At 37.1% G+C, this 18,220-nt stretch overlaps 2 protein-coding genes across 2 annotated transcripts in view; one reads left to right on the top strand and one right to left on the bottom strand.

Annotated features, from left to right (window-relative positions):
* Positions 1-8,250, top strand: part of LOC135683112 (abhydrolase domain-containing protein 2) — an 18,410-nt gene extending 10,160 nt beyond the window's left edge. The window contains exons 6-9 of the mRNA XM_065198275.2: positions 577-646; positions 1,200-1,284; positions 2,769-6,830; positions 7,940-8,250. Coding sequence (XP_065054347.2) covers positions 577-646; positions 1,200-1,284; positions 2,769-2,983 — 370 coding nt within the window. The 3' untranslated portion in view covers positions 2,984-6,830; positions 7,940-8,250. The remainder of the gene's footprint in view (positions 1-576; positions 647-1,199; positions 1,285-2,768; positions 6,831-7,939) is intronic.
* LOC135683110 (uncharacterized) lies at positions 6,922-18,220 on the bottom strand. The gene is made up of 6 exons (XM_065198273.2): positions 17,993-18,220; positions 17,320-17,583; positions 14,900-16,672; positions 13,653-13,988; positions 9,838-10,020; positions 6,922-9,567 (listed from the first exon to the last, which is right to left on the bottom strand). The coding sequence occupies exons 1-6, from the start codon at positions 18,048-18,050 to the stop codon at positions 9,428-9,430; spliced, it is 2,754 nt and encodes a 917-aa protein (XP_065054345.2). The 5' UTR covers positions 18,051-18,220; the 3' UTR covers positions 6,922-9,427.

Below are 18,220 nucleotides of genomic sequence, written 5' to 3'. Positions count from 1 at the left end.
GTGATCGTCAATCAGTGGCAATGTCGATACATGGTGTGCCAGTCGCTTTCTTTCCTCTAAAATAAGCTCAAAATTATTCCTGCACCTATAGCCACCCAGTCTTTGATGAACTTGATGCGTCAATATCTAGAGGCACATTGTCACCTTCGTGCGTCATCTTTTTGTGCGTCGTCGACTCGTGTGCTTTCTTTTTAACTTCTTTGTTTTTTATTTCAAAATTCAGTCCATATTTACCGCCTTCCTCTCTGCTTCTGCCGGTGTGATAACAGTGTGTTTTGAAATCGGCAGGGTAAGGTGTTTTAGATTTGACTTCACTCCAGACTTTAATTTACATTGCCAATACCAGGTTTCATTTGTTGCTGGTAATTTGTTATGGTTTGGGGCGATGAACTTGATCAGTGACAAAAGAATCAATTTGTCAATCCTGAAATCGCAGATGAGTAATATTAAACATTCTGAAAAGAAAGAAACTTCTTTAAGTCCGGTCTCATCAGTCCTTTGTCCTAACTCATAATTTAAGTTCTTCGTTTCTTTAACATTTTTCACTACTAGTTAATTTGTTTTGCTTTTCCTCAGGCGTTTTGCGAGCTTTGATGACGTTAATCATTTTTATAAATGGTGCAGTTCCGCCAATTACATGCAAAAGGTAACAGATGACTCAAGATTCATCTTCTTAAGCAAAAGATATAAGAAATGTTTGCCCTTCAAACTCCGCAATTCTAGCTAATGGTTTGAATTGTTTATTTCATAGCAGTATTTCAAGAATTGTATTGAATAATTTATCTTTAGAATTATAAGAAGAGCGATTCTCGTTTGTCCCGCCCGGACAACTTCGACAGCATTTGCCTCTAAGATCGGTGCAATTTTTTAAAGCATAAATGTTATATTCGTCTGAGTGTTTTTTAAAATGCAGATGGATGATTTTAAAACGGTTTTTCAACTATTATATAAATTATTTGCACAATTTTATGAAACTTTTAAAGTTTTCGTTCAAATCGACAAAATTCTACATCGACAGTCGACAAATTATACATCGACAGCCCCTCGCTGGCTCTACCCCCATTCAAAGCAAAAGGTGGTTTTTCCATACACGTGGTTATATGAAGCAAGCTATTTTTTATATAACCTTATAAAACTTCCGTTAATCAAAATGGCGTCTCCAATTTTCAATAATGGCCTTCGCAATTTTTTATTCAAAGATAAAAATCCCATTGTTGCTGTTGAATGCACTTGATGATCCGCTGGTTCCAGAACTTCTATTGGATTCTCCAAAGAAACTCGTGGGTGAGTATTATTTGTATGGATTTCACAACATCAGTTTAATAAATCATTGCTTTGCTGTGGATTAATGTCTTTTACATTTAAATGATAGATTTATGATTGGATTCGCAGTTTATTTATTCGCTATCCTCGAGTCTTTTTAAACTTAACGTTTTCAGTTAATGAGAATTATACGTTTCCGCTAGATAAATTTGATTATCTTTTCATTTTGTTCAGGACGAAATAGGAAATGCGTCAAAAAGTTGACAATAATGCGAAACCCAGTCCATAGGCTTCGCACTGCTACCAATCGTTGTCAAATTGGATTACTGCGTCAGTTAGCCTGTTTTTCTTCTCTTTTACTAATTACTCGCGGAAATTTAGACCTTTAGCTCTCGACAGCAAACTAAGGCTGGACTCTTTATCTAGCTCAGGGGTTTTTAATTATTTCAAGTGCTGGCCCAGGAAAACATATAGATTTTCTTCGGGGGTCTCTGGTTTTCAACTTTTACATACCTTGGTTGCTCAAAATGAAACTCAGATCTCATTTTTACCAGGCTAAGTCAGTGATAGGATCTTAGCAGTCCTTTTATTTCGTGCCTGCCTATCTTCGCATAAACCCAAAAAATAGTTTTCACAAAGGTTTGTAATTTTATGTTTTCTGTACCAAGCTGAGTCAGAAGATCGTTCTATGCTGTTTTTTTAGGCTAGAACGTTATTCTTCGTTAGTCCCTTGTTGGATCGATTTGAAGCGCGGCTGAAGTCAGGTCGAGGGACTGCATAGCGTATTTTAAAGAAAGGCCAAAATCTTATGCTTGTAAATGTATTTAGTAAAAGCCGCAACCAGGTTGGCGGCAAGAAATATTTTAGGTTATGTTAATGTAGGAATGGCCAGCACCTCAAATAGATTTAAACGGGAGAAATTTCAAGGCAATATTCTTTCATAACTAGGTTCCATAGCTTTATCTATTGACATGAAAAAGGAAAGTCTTGCAAGGTTTTAGAGTATTCTTAGCATAACAGCGTGTAAGATGGGGAAGAGAAACAAATTAAAAAACAGTTAGTTAAACGCTATAAAACGATCAATTGATTAAATAAAGCATTTTCTATTTCGGTACTCTCTTGTTGACCAATAACTGTCTACGAAACGCATTTAAAAGTTGCTACAGAAAAAAAGAAAAATATTGGTGGGGACAATAAAACCAAAGATAAGTCGAATTCCAAATTTTGAAAATGTTGGCAAAAAATATTTTCGAGATAAAAAGTATTCGGCGGGCCGGATGAAATTTTGGTGCGGGCCGGAGTTTAAGAATGACTGACCTAGCTTTTAGTTAATGGAGTCAATAGGAACATTTATTCTAGTTTCTAACATCGATGAAGTCATACCTCCCAAGGCACTTTGGTTTAGCCAGATCGCATTTTTTTAAAATTACAGCCCTAAACGTTTATCAAAGCTGTTGCTTTTGTAAAGTAGAAGTCCAAGACTGATAATTGTTTGTCCCATCAAGATACAAATAACGAAGTGATATTTGTTGTGACCAAACACGGAGGACATCTTGGATTCTTTGAAGGAGGATTTGTCTGCCCAGACAAAACAACATGGCTGGACAATGCTCTTTTGGAGTTCGTCTTAAGCATGGACGAGGAGTTGCGGGGTTTCCAGTTTGACAGTGATGCGGAAGAGGGCGAAATGGAATACAACAGAGCTCTTTTCACAATTTGATATCTTACACCTTTGATATTTAGATATCTTTGGCAAAGACGATCTCTGTTAACCTCATCTCTTAATTCGATGAAGTTTAACAGAGCCTGCGAAGTCTTATGTAAATATTAAGTCTTTGGCAAATATTTTTTGATGAACAGAAATCGCATTTCGAGGTTTTTAGGCTAATGAAGTTAAGATTCTTTAATAAAGTTTAATTGAACTTTGTGTTGACATGAAGTTTTGAGTTATTTTTTTGCTTTATTAAAGCAACAATGTATATTTTTCTTTGCTGAAGTTACTTTATTTATGCTTTCAGATATTTGCTTATCATTCCCATTTTAGTTATTATTTTATTCTGTTCCTAATTTCATGTATCTTACTCAATTTTTAAAACTGACCTTAAATTTCTCACTTCAATATAACAGACTCTTATGTCATTCTGTTTTCTAATTAGGTCGGCTGAAATCCAGCACTTTTTCTGTTTTGTGCTAAACACGAATTGTTTGGTAATCATTCCTTTTTGCGATCATTAACAGTCTAATAACATTATATTGACATTTGCAGTTTATAAACACCTTTAACATTATCTAATGAAAACATCAAATTTTGTTTTCTAAACAAGGTTCGAATTTTTAGACTATTTGCGTTACGAACGCTTCGTCTATTTAAGTATATCTGATCAAAAATTTTATTTAATCAATACTTGTTTTGTAATATGTTTAAATTCATGTGTTTATGGAATATTTTTTCAGATTCGCGAGCTTGGCTTTCTGTTTTCCGTCTCATTTCAAGTTTCGAAAAGTTGACATGACTTGCCAGCACACAACGACTTGTTTAATTGATAACTGTTGTGCAAGCTGTGACCAAAAATTCAAAATTCCCAATTGAAAGAGAAAGCTGCATTGGCCGAGGCATCTCATCAATATTTCCTTCAAGCGTTGACCCTGTGACGGATCAATAAAACGGAACCAATCCGGTCCGCCATTTTCCCTCTCATGTTACATTCTGTCCGCACTTGGATACAATGTTCGTTCACCTTTCGTTCACTTAATTATAATGGTTTATCTCCTTCTCGTACCATTTTGAAATCTTGCAGTTTAAAGACCTTTTTAAACGGTGCTAAATTTTGCAGCTGTACCCGGTTTTAGTATAACAAGGAACCAAGAATGCGGAATGGCGTCTGCAATGAACACATTTATATAATCACCTTTTAAGACACAAAATATGAACAATGAAATCCTGGATTTAGTTCTTCTCCTGGTTGAAAAGGTTATTGGTTGTCGAGCTATTTAGCGTCGTATAGATTGACGGGAATTGACAGCTAACTATACATGACTAGGCCGCACTTGTGTCTGTAATTTCAATCCTGTAAATGGCAATTGGCTTCTAAGATGCTGAGAGGGTATCAGGAATAAACAAAGGAGGATCCTGATAAAAAACAATTCACCAGCTGAAATTATCGCCTTTCGATGAATTTTTGCACCTTTTTTAGGAAACGTTAGATGACCCTCAATCTGAGTCTTGGATGGCTTAACCTAAGGGCTAATACGAGGTTAAGGATGTGAGAACTCCCTACCTGGAAACATTCATACTTTTCTTTTTGTGCACCCTGACAACTCGGAATCCCCTCTGGCATTTACAAATTGTCTCAGGTACCACCTTGAATTCTGCGTTTGCAGCATTGGTCAAGAGGAATTTTCACATTAGGACTCCAATGGTAACATTCTCTATAGGCAGGCGGCACTGATCGGGTAACCTCACAGCTATGTGCTCGCTTTTCTGATTGGACTATTTCGATCCACAACTGGATATATATTTCTTAGCGTAGAGTTTTCGATCTATGTTCTGACATTTTAAACTCTGAAGAGTGTCAGATGAAAAGCTTTAGTTTACTCAAATGTTTGCTTCTTTTAAAGCCATTTGCAAAAAAGGAAACTGTTATTTTAGGCCAACAACTTGAAGAGCTCCTCGATAATTTTTATCGGTGATATTTGAGAAGCGCAGGAAAACATGTGATGAATAAAAAAGGCAACAACACTGTTGATTGTAATGTTGTTCTTAGTATTTAGTGTTTAGGGTTCCAGATTCCTTATCCTGGGTTTTATTTCAACTGGAAAAATGATAGATGTTAAACAAGAAGTCAATAGCATTGAATTGGTGATATGTAAATCCATGAAAAATGAAATAAGCAATTGTGTGCAATAAAAAGGGAATTAAAGGCGAGATGCTGTAGTGGCTTTTTGATCTTCCATGCGAATTAGAAAAATAATTGATTTGTGCACACAGGATATCAATTTTGATTTCAACGAAAACCTTAGCCACACCTGACACACAACAAAAGCTGTATCTTCTTTCAATTGGCATCTGAAAATCCGCCATTTCTTCTTGATTGCGTTGGCCCGAAAATCTCCTTTTTGAATTAAAGTTTCGATTCATGCGCTCGCACCTCAAAACAATATTTGCAATTCGTTAAAATTCAGCAGCAAAGATCACACAATAGAAATTTGCTTGACAGTTCCTTTGCAAGAGAAAGGCTTTTAGATAAACAGGCATGAAATAAAACTATACTAGAATGAAACAATAAAGTTGTTCTTTAGAAAATATTTGAAGAGCTTTTTTTATAACAATTTTAATCCAAGCATGAACATTGAAAAATTTTTCCGGTTGAAGCAAATTGGGAAAACGTGTAGCAAATCTAATTTATGAGTCACTGTGAATGGAAATTCTTGATAATTGCAATCCTTGTTTCTTTGAATAGGATTTTGTTTAAAATGCCTCCTGCCTCAATCGAAGTAAAATTAGGAATAATAAGGAAATAGAAATGATGTTTCCTTGTTCCCTTCTCTTTAAAGCATTCTATAAATCATAGCTTCTTTTAACAGACAATTTAACAATGCTTGACGTAAAAATTAACATGATTTGCACGAATCTGTCAGGCCAGAAGGTGTCGAAATGAGCTTTGCATTCTTGTTCGTAGATGATTTAATAACAAAAACCGCAAAGCAGTCATAAGTGAAAAAACCAGACCAATAGTTGGTCATCAAGCAAATCTAACCAGCCAGTAGGCGATAATAAGTGTCTTTGGTCTGCATTTTATGCAATAGCATGTTCTCTACATTTTGATTGCCACGTAACAGTGTCAAAATTTACCGCATATTTAACGACTTTAAATTTCGTCTCATCGAAAATCGACACTGTTTTGGTGTTCTGTCGCACATGTTACAATAAGCGCGAGATGAAGCGGAGATTTTATCTTCTCTGGCATTTTTCAAGTATATGAAGAGCAGAAAGTTTGATCTTCTATTCTCAATGTTTTCTTTGCTGATAACATTGATTGTTACTAGATTGAGGTAACGGCGCAAGATAGGTGATTTACAAAATTGATCTGCTCCGGTAAATCCCATCTGCTCGAAGAAACATTCTCTGTCTGCTAGGACGGGCATTTGATTTAGTAAAGTGAATTTAAAAACCTTTCCAGGATAAGCTGTAAGTCTGTACAAACAAAGTGATAAAAATCGGCAAGGAAGATTAGAAATATATTTTGGTGATTCGATGAATGGGAGACATCAAGCGACCACCTGCCTGACTTGATGTTTGAATAACAAACGGATACGGAGCGTTGCGCCTGCAAAGGGTTTCAATGTAAATGGGTGTGTGTCGTGGATTGATGACGGCAAGAAGTCATTGTTCGATTTGTTGTGGGGAGCTATAAAGGCTAAACGCAGCACCGAGAGTAGTCAGAATCGAAGCTCACCGGCAAGAAACAGATGGTGATCTGCTAGCAGCTGCTCGTGAATTCAGTTACGCAGAATGGCTTCCAAAATACACATCGTTTTCTTCGTATGTGCAGTGCTTGTGTTCGTTGGTAAGTTAGCAGCAAATCTTTCTCATTTTTTGCATCAAGTTTGATAAGATGAAATCCACAACGAGGAAGATCACCAGAAAGCAATGCCATGAACAATTAAATAACATATTTATTATCTTCGTAAAGCGCATAGCTTTTACAATTATTGATTTAATTTCTTATATCCCATTTGGGTATAAAATAAAGATCACGCCATATTGTGATATTTAATTCTATATTTCATTTTTAATTTCTAATCTTGTATACAGGATTAATTTCTTTTATTAACGTCTAATGGCCCACAATAGGAATTACAAATCTGAAAATTATGTTTCGAGCATAAATCTATCTAGAGCAAGAATTTATAATTCTAAAAGATCATGATTCAGCGATCCCTTTATAAGAGTTTAATAATTTTAAGGGGTTCAATAGTTTCGAAAAGATGATTTGTAAAAATGTCAGTCTTTTCTACGATAAAATCTACTTGCTCTTTGGGAGGGCCGTGACTTCTTGCAAATTGCCTCCCGAACGCGGATATGAAAATATAAAGACAATTTCAAGACAAGAGACATTATCTTTAAATATCTTTAAAAACTCTACTCAAATTTGGTTTTGTTAGAAACTGCTGGGTTTCTTGTGCTTTTTTACGCTTCATATTGACGATAAATTTGTGAAGCAGTTATAAATTGATTTTTATTGCCTTGAAAAGCGCTTTTTAACACGCTGCGGTCACGCTGACATTCTATTCGGCATGCTCGGGTGGATACGAGGTTTAGCGAAGAGCAAAAATTGCTGGCCCGAGCTTCACATGAGGCTGTTTTGCACTTGGAAAAACTAAAAACGCTTCCAGGGCAAGTCGACAGCGCTGTCAAAGGCTTTGCGCTCGGCTGATGGCGGGAAATCGTCCAGCCGGAGAGAAACACAGTTTGTGATGATGTGAGAGCCTTCATTTGTTGCTTTTAATGGAAATTTTAATGGGTCCGCGCCAGCTGCGCACAATTCAGAGATTGCTGGTATGCAAATACTCAGTTGGATGAATTTGCCAATTCTGTTGCGCGAAAATACGTTTTAGGTGATTAAATACAGACATACTGTCGTGCAGTTTTATGATAAGATGCCTTTCCTTCTAGGGGCTGATATGTATTCCATGGACCCGTATGAGCGTCTTCCAGAATACCAGATAGATCGTGCTCCCGGTTCCGCAGTTTATCATTGGTACTGCAGGCGAAATCCATCAATCGAAGGCTACGCATACAAGCGAAGAAGGGCCAAGCTGATGGGCATGATTAATTGTGGAATGTAAACTACCAATTCAAATCACCAATTCAAAGTGCAAGAAGACCCAACACTTCATGCTGTTTTAAATCTTTTGGTTAGAAGCCGTAACACATTTCAAAATATTGTAAAACTCGCCAATGGATAAATCAATGTAGAAACCCAAGCAATGTGTTTCTGTTTTATTTCGCTGTGTTTTATTAAACATAAAACTATCAAGATCAATTGTTCAAAAACATACGACAGGTGTTCTCTAAAACTGAGTTAAATTTATTTCCTATTTAGCAACGTGACAAAAAACCATGCGAAGACGTTTAAATAATCAGATGCTTTTATCGCACGGGTTTCGCACGGGCAAATTGTTATATTGTTATATAAGTTGCCAGTGATACGAGCGCAAACACTCATGACTGCACGGAAATCTTGCAAACACCCGTTGACCCATTTTTTACAAAGATCGAACATAAGTAGCAGAGTCCTAAGGTCACAAAAATATTCTGCTCAAAAATCCAGCTTTTAATAATTGGTGGTTTTGATTCTTGTCGACGCTTAGACATATATCCTACTTAATTGAGAGGTATGAGCATCTTCTAAGCTCGCTGGCATTTGGTACCATAGAAACCTTTAAAAAAGTCCAGCACTGAAATCAATAAAAATTTAGAAACTGATTGCTGATCCCAAGCTTAGCTTCTTATAAAAATGAGTGAATGTATCGAGGTATAAATTGGGACATCTAAACTATGCAGAAATGAACGCAAAGCTATTGAAAATGTGAAAGAAAACAAACGTGTAAATGGTTCGCATACATTGGAAATTTAAAGACGTTTTGCTCTAAAACAGCAATTTTATTTAAGAAAAGGAAAATTGACATGCAGGGGAATCGATAAACCCGTTCTATTTATGCAAAGTTTTGATTTGGTGGCATAAAATTGTAAAAACAGACGAAAATGTAAATAAATGAGTAAAGTACTTGCCAATTACGTACATAACAACATCCCACAACGAATCAAAATAATGGACTTGGTGTAAAAAACAGGGTTCCCGTTATAGCGTGTTTGCCTATCAAAATAGAGTTTCTCCACATTATGAGAGAATATAATGTTATAATCTTGATTTGACAAACGTTGCCATGCTTTGCTAGCAAAAACCACCATGCTTCGAATGCAGATTCAATAACTCGGAGAAGCATTCCATGATGGGATAGATTGGTAGGCCGGTGAGCAAAGAAAGACGGTGATTGGCTAGGAAGGGAAGGATCATGTGTACCCGTCCCAGTCATAACCACCTTAAGGCTCTTTCCACTTCCCTTCCACCTTAAGCTAGGTTTGAATGCTCCCTTGACGTCAATGCAAAAGGCTTGATGTTGAGTCTGAACAACAGGCCATCGGGCAGTCTTTGCCACACTCGTTGTTGCACTTCGAAGGACATAAAGGGTTTTTGTCTTCTTCGGCGGGTTCAGCTTGCAGCATTCCGAGGTCTGGAACTGCAATAAAAAATTAAGAAAATTCATGAACGCAGGGAGACATAACGAACAAACACTAATACAAATGAATATTTTCAACATTTTTCAGAAGTGAACTGCAAACAAATAGTAACATCAAATATAAAATGAAAGATACACACATTAACATCATAAAAATTAAGAATTATCAACATGAAGAAGAAACTCCCTTTATCTAATTATGAAATGTGTGAAATAGCTGGCTAACATTTTGAAAGCATTTTCATAAAAGAAATTTGAAATGAGGCGTACTGCTGCACATGCCCCATCTTCTTTCTGCGTCAAAATTCGATGTCAACGAGCACCATTTTTGCTTCTCTTCGCCATCACGAAACGGAATACATTTGTCGAAAGTCTGGCCATTGAAAACGAACGGGAAAACACAGCATGCTCCAGGCCCGTCAGTTCCATGGGACACCCGGGTGCAAGAATCGGCTGCAATTAAGAAAGCGAGCAAGATTAAGTTATGGCGAATGACAAAGAGGGTGAGTCTATAAGCAAATAAGCTGCATATAACTAATAACTAGAAATAGCTCTTGCTAGTACTGCCCGCAAACAATTAGTTCCTTGATAATGATTGTTTTGAAAATTTAGGTCAGGATATTCGAAGAAGACACCATCTTGGGTTTTCACAATTTTATAAAAACAGCTGCTCTAGTTGATGCTAAACTATTCTTTTTATCAAGAATTTTTGGCGTTCAGTTTGCCTTTGATTTAAGTCCAACGCCCTTTTGAAAATCATGAAAGTTTTTCAAGGGTTTGACATTTATTTTTCGATAGTCACGCCAATCATAACTTTTGCTCGTATGGTCTCGAGTTTTTGGGAGAAAGGTGTGGCATTCGACTGGTTTTGATTCCCAAAACTTCGAATCAAAACTTCCATCCATTGCGGAGAACCGAGCTGTGATGCAGCACCGTTTTCGTGCCAAAAAAACCGAAGGCCTTTAACAGAGTCTTGGCAGAGCAACGCTCCGAAGATAATTCCCCTCCGCACAAAGAGGTGGCGGTTAACGACCTCCTCGACAAAGCCGATTGATTGACAATGAAATTGATTGACAGTTGTCATGGCAGCAGAAAAGTGACAAAATCTGCTGACAAAGTGCTGACAACATGAACTGAAGCTTCCATATGCTACTTATACGCGGGGCAGACTATAAGCCCTTCACTCGCGCGCTATCGCGCGCGAGTTGCGGGCAATAATAATAATGAACAATTTATTTAGAGTTGGCGGAGAAAATAGCGTTTAGCTAATCAAGACCAAGTATAAAAAATGTACAAATTACTATGAAACGCCATGACTACCTTATGTTTTGCACTAAAATTGTGTTGTGTCACCTAATCATTGCCTTCTGTCACATTCTCATAGGACTATGACAATTAATCATTCAATTAGGTCATCATAGGAGTTCTTTGTTTGCATTTCATGGACCACCATGTGCTCCTTTCGTCCTGTGCTGTTATTTTGAGCAACGATCATGTCTTCTCTATGTTACGTTATGTCATTGTAGCATCCAAGTGTGCCCAAAAACCATTGCTTTATGTTGCAGTATCAATGAACTGTTCTATTTAATCATTACATTATACTATTTCACCATTATACTACTTCATCATTACATTATACTATTTCATCATTACATTATACTATTTCTCCATTATACTACTTCATCATTACATTATACTATTTCATCATTACATTATACTATTTCACCATTATACTACTTCATCATTACATTATACTATTTCATCATTACATTATACTATTTCACCATTATACTACTTCATCATTACATTATACTATTTCACCATTACATTATACTATTTCATCATTATACTACTTCATAATTACATTATACTATTTCACCATTATACTATTTTACCTTTGCAACAAATAACTTTGGCGGGAAAAGCACGTTTTCTAACAATCAAGATGGCGGACAATGCAGACTGTGCACGGCTCCAAGTTGCTCTTAGCAAAATTGGTCTTGGAGCTCTGATGGAAAGAGTTAGAGCCGAAAGAGTGGATTTTCATACACTCATCTTGGCGACCATACACGGTGCATTTAACACGAAGGTCCATAATGGATTTCCGACTTGTGAGGTTTCCCAACAATATCTAGTGTGATTTTCTCTTGCGAAAATTTTTCTTTCAACTGTGGCAATCCCAGGTTGTCGAGGATGATACTCATGGGACATTCCGCCATCTTGATTGTTAGAAAACGTGCGTTTCCCGCCAAAGTTATTTGTTGCAAAGGTAAAATAGTATAATGATGAAATAGTATAATGTAATGATGAAATAGTATAATGGTGAAATAGTATAATGTAATGATGAAGTAGTATAATGGTGAAATAGTATAATGTAATGGTGAAATAGTATAATGTAATGATGAAGTAGTATAATGGTGAAATAGTATAATGTAATGATTAAATAGAACAGTTCATTGATACTGCAACATAAAGCAATGGTTTTTGGGCACACTTGGATGCTACAATGACATAACGTAACATAGAGAAGACATGATCGTTGCTCAAAATAACAGCACAGGACGAAAGGAGCACATGGTGGTCCATGAAATGCAAACAAAGAACTCCTATGATGACCTAATTGAATGATTAATTGTCATAGTCCTATGAGAATGTGACAGAAGGCAATGATTAGGTGACACAACACAATTTTAGTGCATAACATAAGGCAGTCATGGCGTTCCATAAAATACAATTTACAAAATAAATTGATTACAAAAAATCTAAATTTGAAACAAAATCTTTGCACAATTTGCAGCTGCAGTCCAAAGTTTTGATAGACTTAATATTTCTTTTAAATATTTTTAGGGATCGGGACTCTTTAATTTCTTTTGATCGGGACTATGACTCTTTAATTTTTGACCAATAAATCTGATAGTATCAATACCATATAAATTCGTCCTAGCCTACGGCAAAACAAGGTTATTACCGCCACGAAGGGCATATGGTACATTTTTAGTAACAAATATTTCCGCCATAAAAGACAGATTCAAGTTGTTTACGGTTTTATATATCTCTGTTAGGAGCAGCTGCAAATTCGTCCGGATGAATAGATACTGAGTTACTTTTAGTTTATAGTTCCTTAAAATTGGAAGTACTATCTCTTTGTATGATTCTCAGGCCTTTTCGTGGATCTTGTTGATCTTGTTATTCGATTTCCTATCATGAAACATCCACACAAGTGGACAATAACTGAAATGTGACATTATAAAAGAGGTCATTGTTAATTCTAATTGTGGCGTTTCCATATATCTTGACACTCGTGCCAGTGCATGAAACTTTTGGCTTGCTTTCTTATAAAGATTATTAACGCAAGTTTTGCAATTCAGTTTTTGTCGAGTGTCACTCCTAGTAGTTTCTCTTTGTCACTTTCCTCTATCAAAGATCCAGAAATATTTACTGTTGCCTCGTCGTCTTTTTCCCGAAGACAAGCAAATGGCTTTTATCCTCATTCATCTTCATATAGATATTTTCAAACCAGAGTGATAGTAAAGCGGCATCCCTTTCATGTGATTCTAAGAAAGCGGCATCCCTGCTCTCCAACTTATATATTAATGATTTCTTCTACCTGGTGAAAGATACGGAGATTGTAACTACGCAGATGACACTACTATCTTTGCGTGTGGTTCAGATCTGGGTCCAATCTTTGAATCACTTGAAAGGGATGCCGCTTTACTATTACTCTGGATTGAAAATATCTATATGAAAATGAATGAGGATAAAAGCCATTTGCTTGTCTTCGAGAAAAAAGATGACGAGGCAACAGTAAATATTTCTGGATCTTTGATAGAGGAAAGTGACGAAGAAAAACTACTAGGAGTGACACTCGACAAAAACTGAATTGCAAAACTTGCGTTAATAATCTTTATAAGAAAGCAAGCCAAAAGTTTCATGCACTGGCACGAGTGTCAAGATATATGGAAACGCCACAATTAGAATTAACAATGACCTCTTTTATAATGTCACATTTCAGTTATTGTCCACTTGTGTGGATGTTTCATGATAGGAAATCGAATAACAAGATATCATTTTTGATTGATACTTACATTGGCGCTTGTGGGCAGAGACTTCGTTCTTTTTAGTGCCAGTGGTGACTATACCAGTCTTGGAGACGACACTGTCGACTACGACTTTTGTCGGTTCCTCAGCACAACTAGTCGGGTACACGTTATACTCTTTATGACCGTTTAGCAGCACTGCCCTGTGGGAATCCTCTTCATCGTAACCTTTAAAGGACATCACCTTCCTGCTTTTTGGCTCCTTGAAAATTGTTTTTAGTGAGAATTTCTTTCCTTTAGGTCGATATCCGTGAGGATTGATAGTCGAAACTAATCTGTAGCGATCGTCAAGTTCATTTATGAACACCAAAGAGATGCACAGATCTAGAAAAATACAAATTATTCTTATAAGAATTACCAAGATAAACTCAAGGCAAAGACAATGTAGCTACACGCTCGCAATGATTCATGGCCCAACTGGGGGAATTAAGGCATTCCATACAAGGAATTAAAGGCAAGCCACTGAATGCTGCTGCGAGCAAAATTCATAAATTTAAAGTAACACTAGCTTATTCCAGAATGAACCATAATTAGGGACAGATAATTAGGGACAGACTGTATCGCCTCACCCCCTTTAAATCAATGCTCAAATCATTGCCATCAAAATGCACGCTGAATATGCTGGAAGAGACATCCTTGCTTTTCAGCATGTGTTGGGACATTACAAATACTATATAGATATAAATATATATATTTATATATATATATATCAAAGCTATTCAATATAGTGATATTTTATATTATAAACGTTTTACGCTGTTCGTTTTTGTGCATAGAAGTTGCTATTCAGAGTTCCATGCCTAACGCAGTCATCAGGCAACCGTTAAAACGATTAAATAAATGAGTGCTGTTGATTCTGCTGCAAGAAATATGAAGTCAACGGGTCTTAGAAATCATTGTTTAAATGGACTAGCATTCATTTTCAGTTTTAGTCACAACTTGTCTAGGTCTTTGACCGCTTTACAAAGACTGTTAAAAATCAAATATATCTGTTCAGAGCGATTGTGGTTTTCAAAGGGCCAACGTTAATTTAAATGTTAACATTACAGGTAGCTTCAAGGAGTTTCTACGTAAGATTCAAATCATAATTGGGATACTTCTTTAAATTTGTTTGAAGTTCGTTGCCTGAATCATCAAAAAAGTTCTCATACTCAAGCCCCCCTTAGGAAAGCTCGGCACGTAGCCTGTTATATTGCTTTGCTTTGACAATAGAAACACAGAAATAAAAAACATACCATCGACTGCATTAACTAAAGTTGACACAAATTTCTGTTGTTCTTCTTCGTTTGCTGTATGCACAAGATGATGATTATGATGCACGACGTGAACTTCTTTCATGTTGTCATCTTCGCTGCCATCGCTCATGTCAACAGGCTTACCAGTGACGTAATGCGTGCGCATATGAAATGCTTTGTCTGGCTCGTTTTCTGAGTGAATATGATGAACCGCCTCGCTACCAATTTCAATCGGGTGACTATGGATCGGTTCCATCTTGTCAAACGCTTCCTGCAACGTTATGTCCGGATGCGTGTGCACAAGTTCGTGTGCCGCTTCCAAATTTGAAGTGATAACTGAAGGATGAGGTACAGAAACCATGAGTGATGGCACATGTTCCACGTGGACAGATACCTCGTTGCTATGACCTGCTATCGGGGTTGCCGATGGCAACGTTATATGCTCTACGGAAGCTACGGGTTCCCTGGCAACCTCTGCGAGGTCTTCATGCGTCGCAGTTTCGTGAGGCATGGTAGTGATTTGGACGGGGGTCGGATGACTGAGAAACGGGGGATTAACAACAGGATTTAAATCAATATGGTGAATGTTTGGATCCGATGTAACAACTTCGTTGACATCATGGTGAGCATTGTGTAGTAAATTGAGCTCAGGGTGCAGTTCAGTCAACAAGTTATCTACTGCGTAGGAGCTTGTTGCAGAGTGGCTTTTTATCAAGTCTTGGGCGTTATGAGTCCATTGAGGAGCCTGGACCGGTTTATGGATCAAAGAGCCTTCATTCAAACTCATCACGTGATTCCACTGGCTTGGGGGTATGTATTGAATGGGCTGTCCTATAGGGTTGGATATCGGAGCGGGGAAGATATGCGAAACGATCTGTCTGTTTGAGGCTGCAACATCCTGCAACCGTTGTTGGTTCAACTTATTCTTGTTAGCGAAATAAGCGTTCATGTTTTTGGAGTACTGCATCCCCTTTAAAGCCTGTTGTCTTGCGAATGTATGTTGCTTCGTCAGAGCTTGTTGTTTCATGAAAGCTCGCTTTTTTGCCAGGTCTTGTTGATACTTCAGTTGCTTATAATAAGAATTTGATTGAAGCAACTTGGCATTGCCTTTAACCCACTGGTTGCCAACCGGCTTGAAAAACGAAGTATCCTTTTCATGCAGGGGCTGCATCTTATGTGAGCTAAGCGGCCGTAATGATGCACTACCAAGGGACAATTTAGGCCCAGCATTCGCGGCAATGTTTTTTCTTGCAGGCTTGTTGGCATGTGTTTTTGATGCAGCACCCTTGTTCAGGGCTGCCATTTTCTTTGTCGCAGCTGTCCTCGTCTTCGCATTTTTCGCTGCGTTTGGTTTTGCATTCTCTTTTGCTGTCTTTTCAGCCTTAGCCTTATTTGCGTCATTTGCCGGCTGCCCGGAGACAACAACAAGTCCCTCTCCAGCTTGAGATGGAAAAGGATCTTTGTTTTGTTTTATCGCATTTACAAGGTCCTTAAACTCTGGATACGACTCTCCAGTCGCTTTGCTTTTAACATATGTGGAAACGTGGTCCTTTACCTTGCCTGGTGCTTCAGTCACCACGGCCTCATTTTTCGTACCGGCCTGCTGGACTATGTTAAATGCACAGTTAAACTTGTCTCTCTTCGGTGAGTCTGCAAACATAAACAGCGACAGGCCTCGGTTCTGTTCGTGGCAGAGGTAAAGTTTGTCATGGAGAAACAAACGGAAATTCTCTCCGATTCCGTTCCTTGACTCTTTAAACGTCGCATCTTTTACTGGAAAGTAGAAGTTGTAAGAAAGTTAGTTTTTACACAAAGCAAAAAAATAGAAAATTTACCCTCGGCTAATCTACCCAGCCTTCTTCTCACCTATCCAACCTCTCTTCTGCCCGATTAGCCTCTCTTCGCATCTACCAAGCCTCCTACCCCACCCAACCTCCTACCCCACCCAACCTCCTACCCCACCAATCATCCCCTTTATTCACCTACTTAGCATCTCTTCCCACATCTATTACTCTTTTCTCAACTATACAACATCTTTTTAAATCGAGTCTTTAATGCGTCGAAAAGAAGATTATTCCTTGAGCCTTTATCTCTCATATGTCATAAAATGTTGAGAAAAATATTCCAGTTCAATAAATTCGTTACAAGTATAGACATATAATTGCATAATAAAAGAACATCAAAACTAAACTGAACTTTTTATGAATTGATGTACGAAAATACCTACAAGGCTATTGCCAAATTAATATTGGTAACTGTGGATATTTGTAAACTTTCATATTTACAAATGGTATTTTCCACATTTCTGTAATTTCTATTGTTGATTAGAGACAAACTGAAATAATAAACAGTTGCGGTCCTACATTGATCATCTTGATCAGTTCCAAACAGAACCGTTCTATGCGGTCCAATCTACTTACAAATATATCTGCTTTTGAGGTTATCAAGATGCACTTTCTTGTTTTTCTGGCGAAGGAAGAATCCTGGAAGTCTCACAGATTCAAAAGAAACAGTGTTTTCTTTGCCTAAAAGGCCAGGCCTGTGGACTTTGAATAAGTCGCCATCTTTCTTCATAAAGGAAGTAGCTCGGGTCGCAAATACTTCGTTTCTGCCTTCGAGGCGATGCGTTCTTTTTACATTTGGGTTTTTCACTCCGACAAGTTTTGCTATGAAAGTTTCCTCAGCTGGAAAAAAATTGCAGATAAAGTGAATCTGGGTAAGACGAGGAAGCACAAACGAAAAATATTAAAACAGAATAACAGTTATGTAATGTAGTTTGAAAAACTCAAAGAAAATTGAAGGCATAATTGAAAATCAAACTAATTAAAAAAATGCATCTCAAAAGTTAATATTCTCAAGTCTTGTTTAACAATTTGTTTGTCAAGCAAATTTAAAATAATCCAGGCCAAGAAAGCATCTTTAATTTAGCAGCAGTTCCTTTTTTTATTGAAAATGGTATTATTTACGACTAAGTTTTCCTTTTGAATGTCAAACTGTAAAGAGAAAAAAAATACGACAGTCAACCTAAAATATCCCAATGCAAAAAGAAATGAAAACTGCAAATTGTAGGTGAAATAATTAATTAGTCCATACCTGTAGCAGTAACTGCAAGGAAAAGATAAAGTACAAACTCAATCCAAAATGAAGACATGATTGTAGGATTTTCTCCGAACCCAACTTGGCCTTTGTTACATTTCAAATCAAAGATATTAAAACATGAACAAATCAAATGATTTGTAAATTTATCAACAAACTGCGTGAAATAAAACAAAGCAAAGACGAGCGACTTGTGCCTAAACCTGAATGGTGAATGGGTAACGA

Source organism: Rhopilema esculentum, chromosome 7 (assembly GCF_057945365.1).
Source record: "Rhopilema esculentum isolate cy_ngs chromosome 7, ASM5794536v1, whole genome shotgun sequence".
NCBI lineage: Eukaryota > Metazoa > Cnidaria > Scyphozoa > Rhizostomeae > Rhizostomatidae > Rhopilema > Rhopilema esculentum.
The sequence above is the reverse complement of the archived record's forward strand: the minus strand, read 5'-3'. Positions and strand labels throughout refer to the sequence as shown.

What these genes read in the sequence shown, in the direction of transcription:
- LOC135683110 (XM_065198273.2), bottom strand. Translation starts at nt 18,050, where the DNA reads ATGTCTTCATTTTGGATTGAGTTTGTACTTTATCTTTTCCTTGCAGTT. An exon ending in CCTTGCAGTTACTGCTACAG is followed by an intron (nt 17,584 to 17,992) that starts GTATGGACTAAT and finishes ATTTTTTTCCAG; the next exon opens with CTGAGGAAACTTTCATAGCA. An exon ending in CTCTGCCCACAAGCGCCAAT is followed by an intron (nt 10,021 to 13,652) that starts GTAAGTATCAAT and finishes TCTTAATTGCAG; the next exon opens with CCGATTCTTGCACCCGGGTG.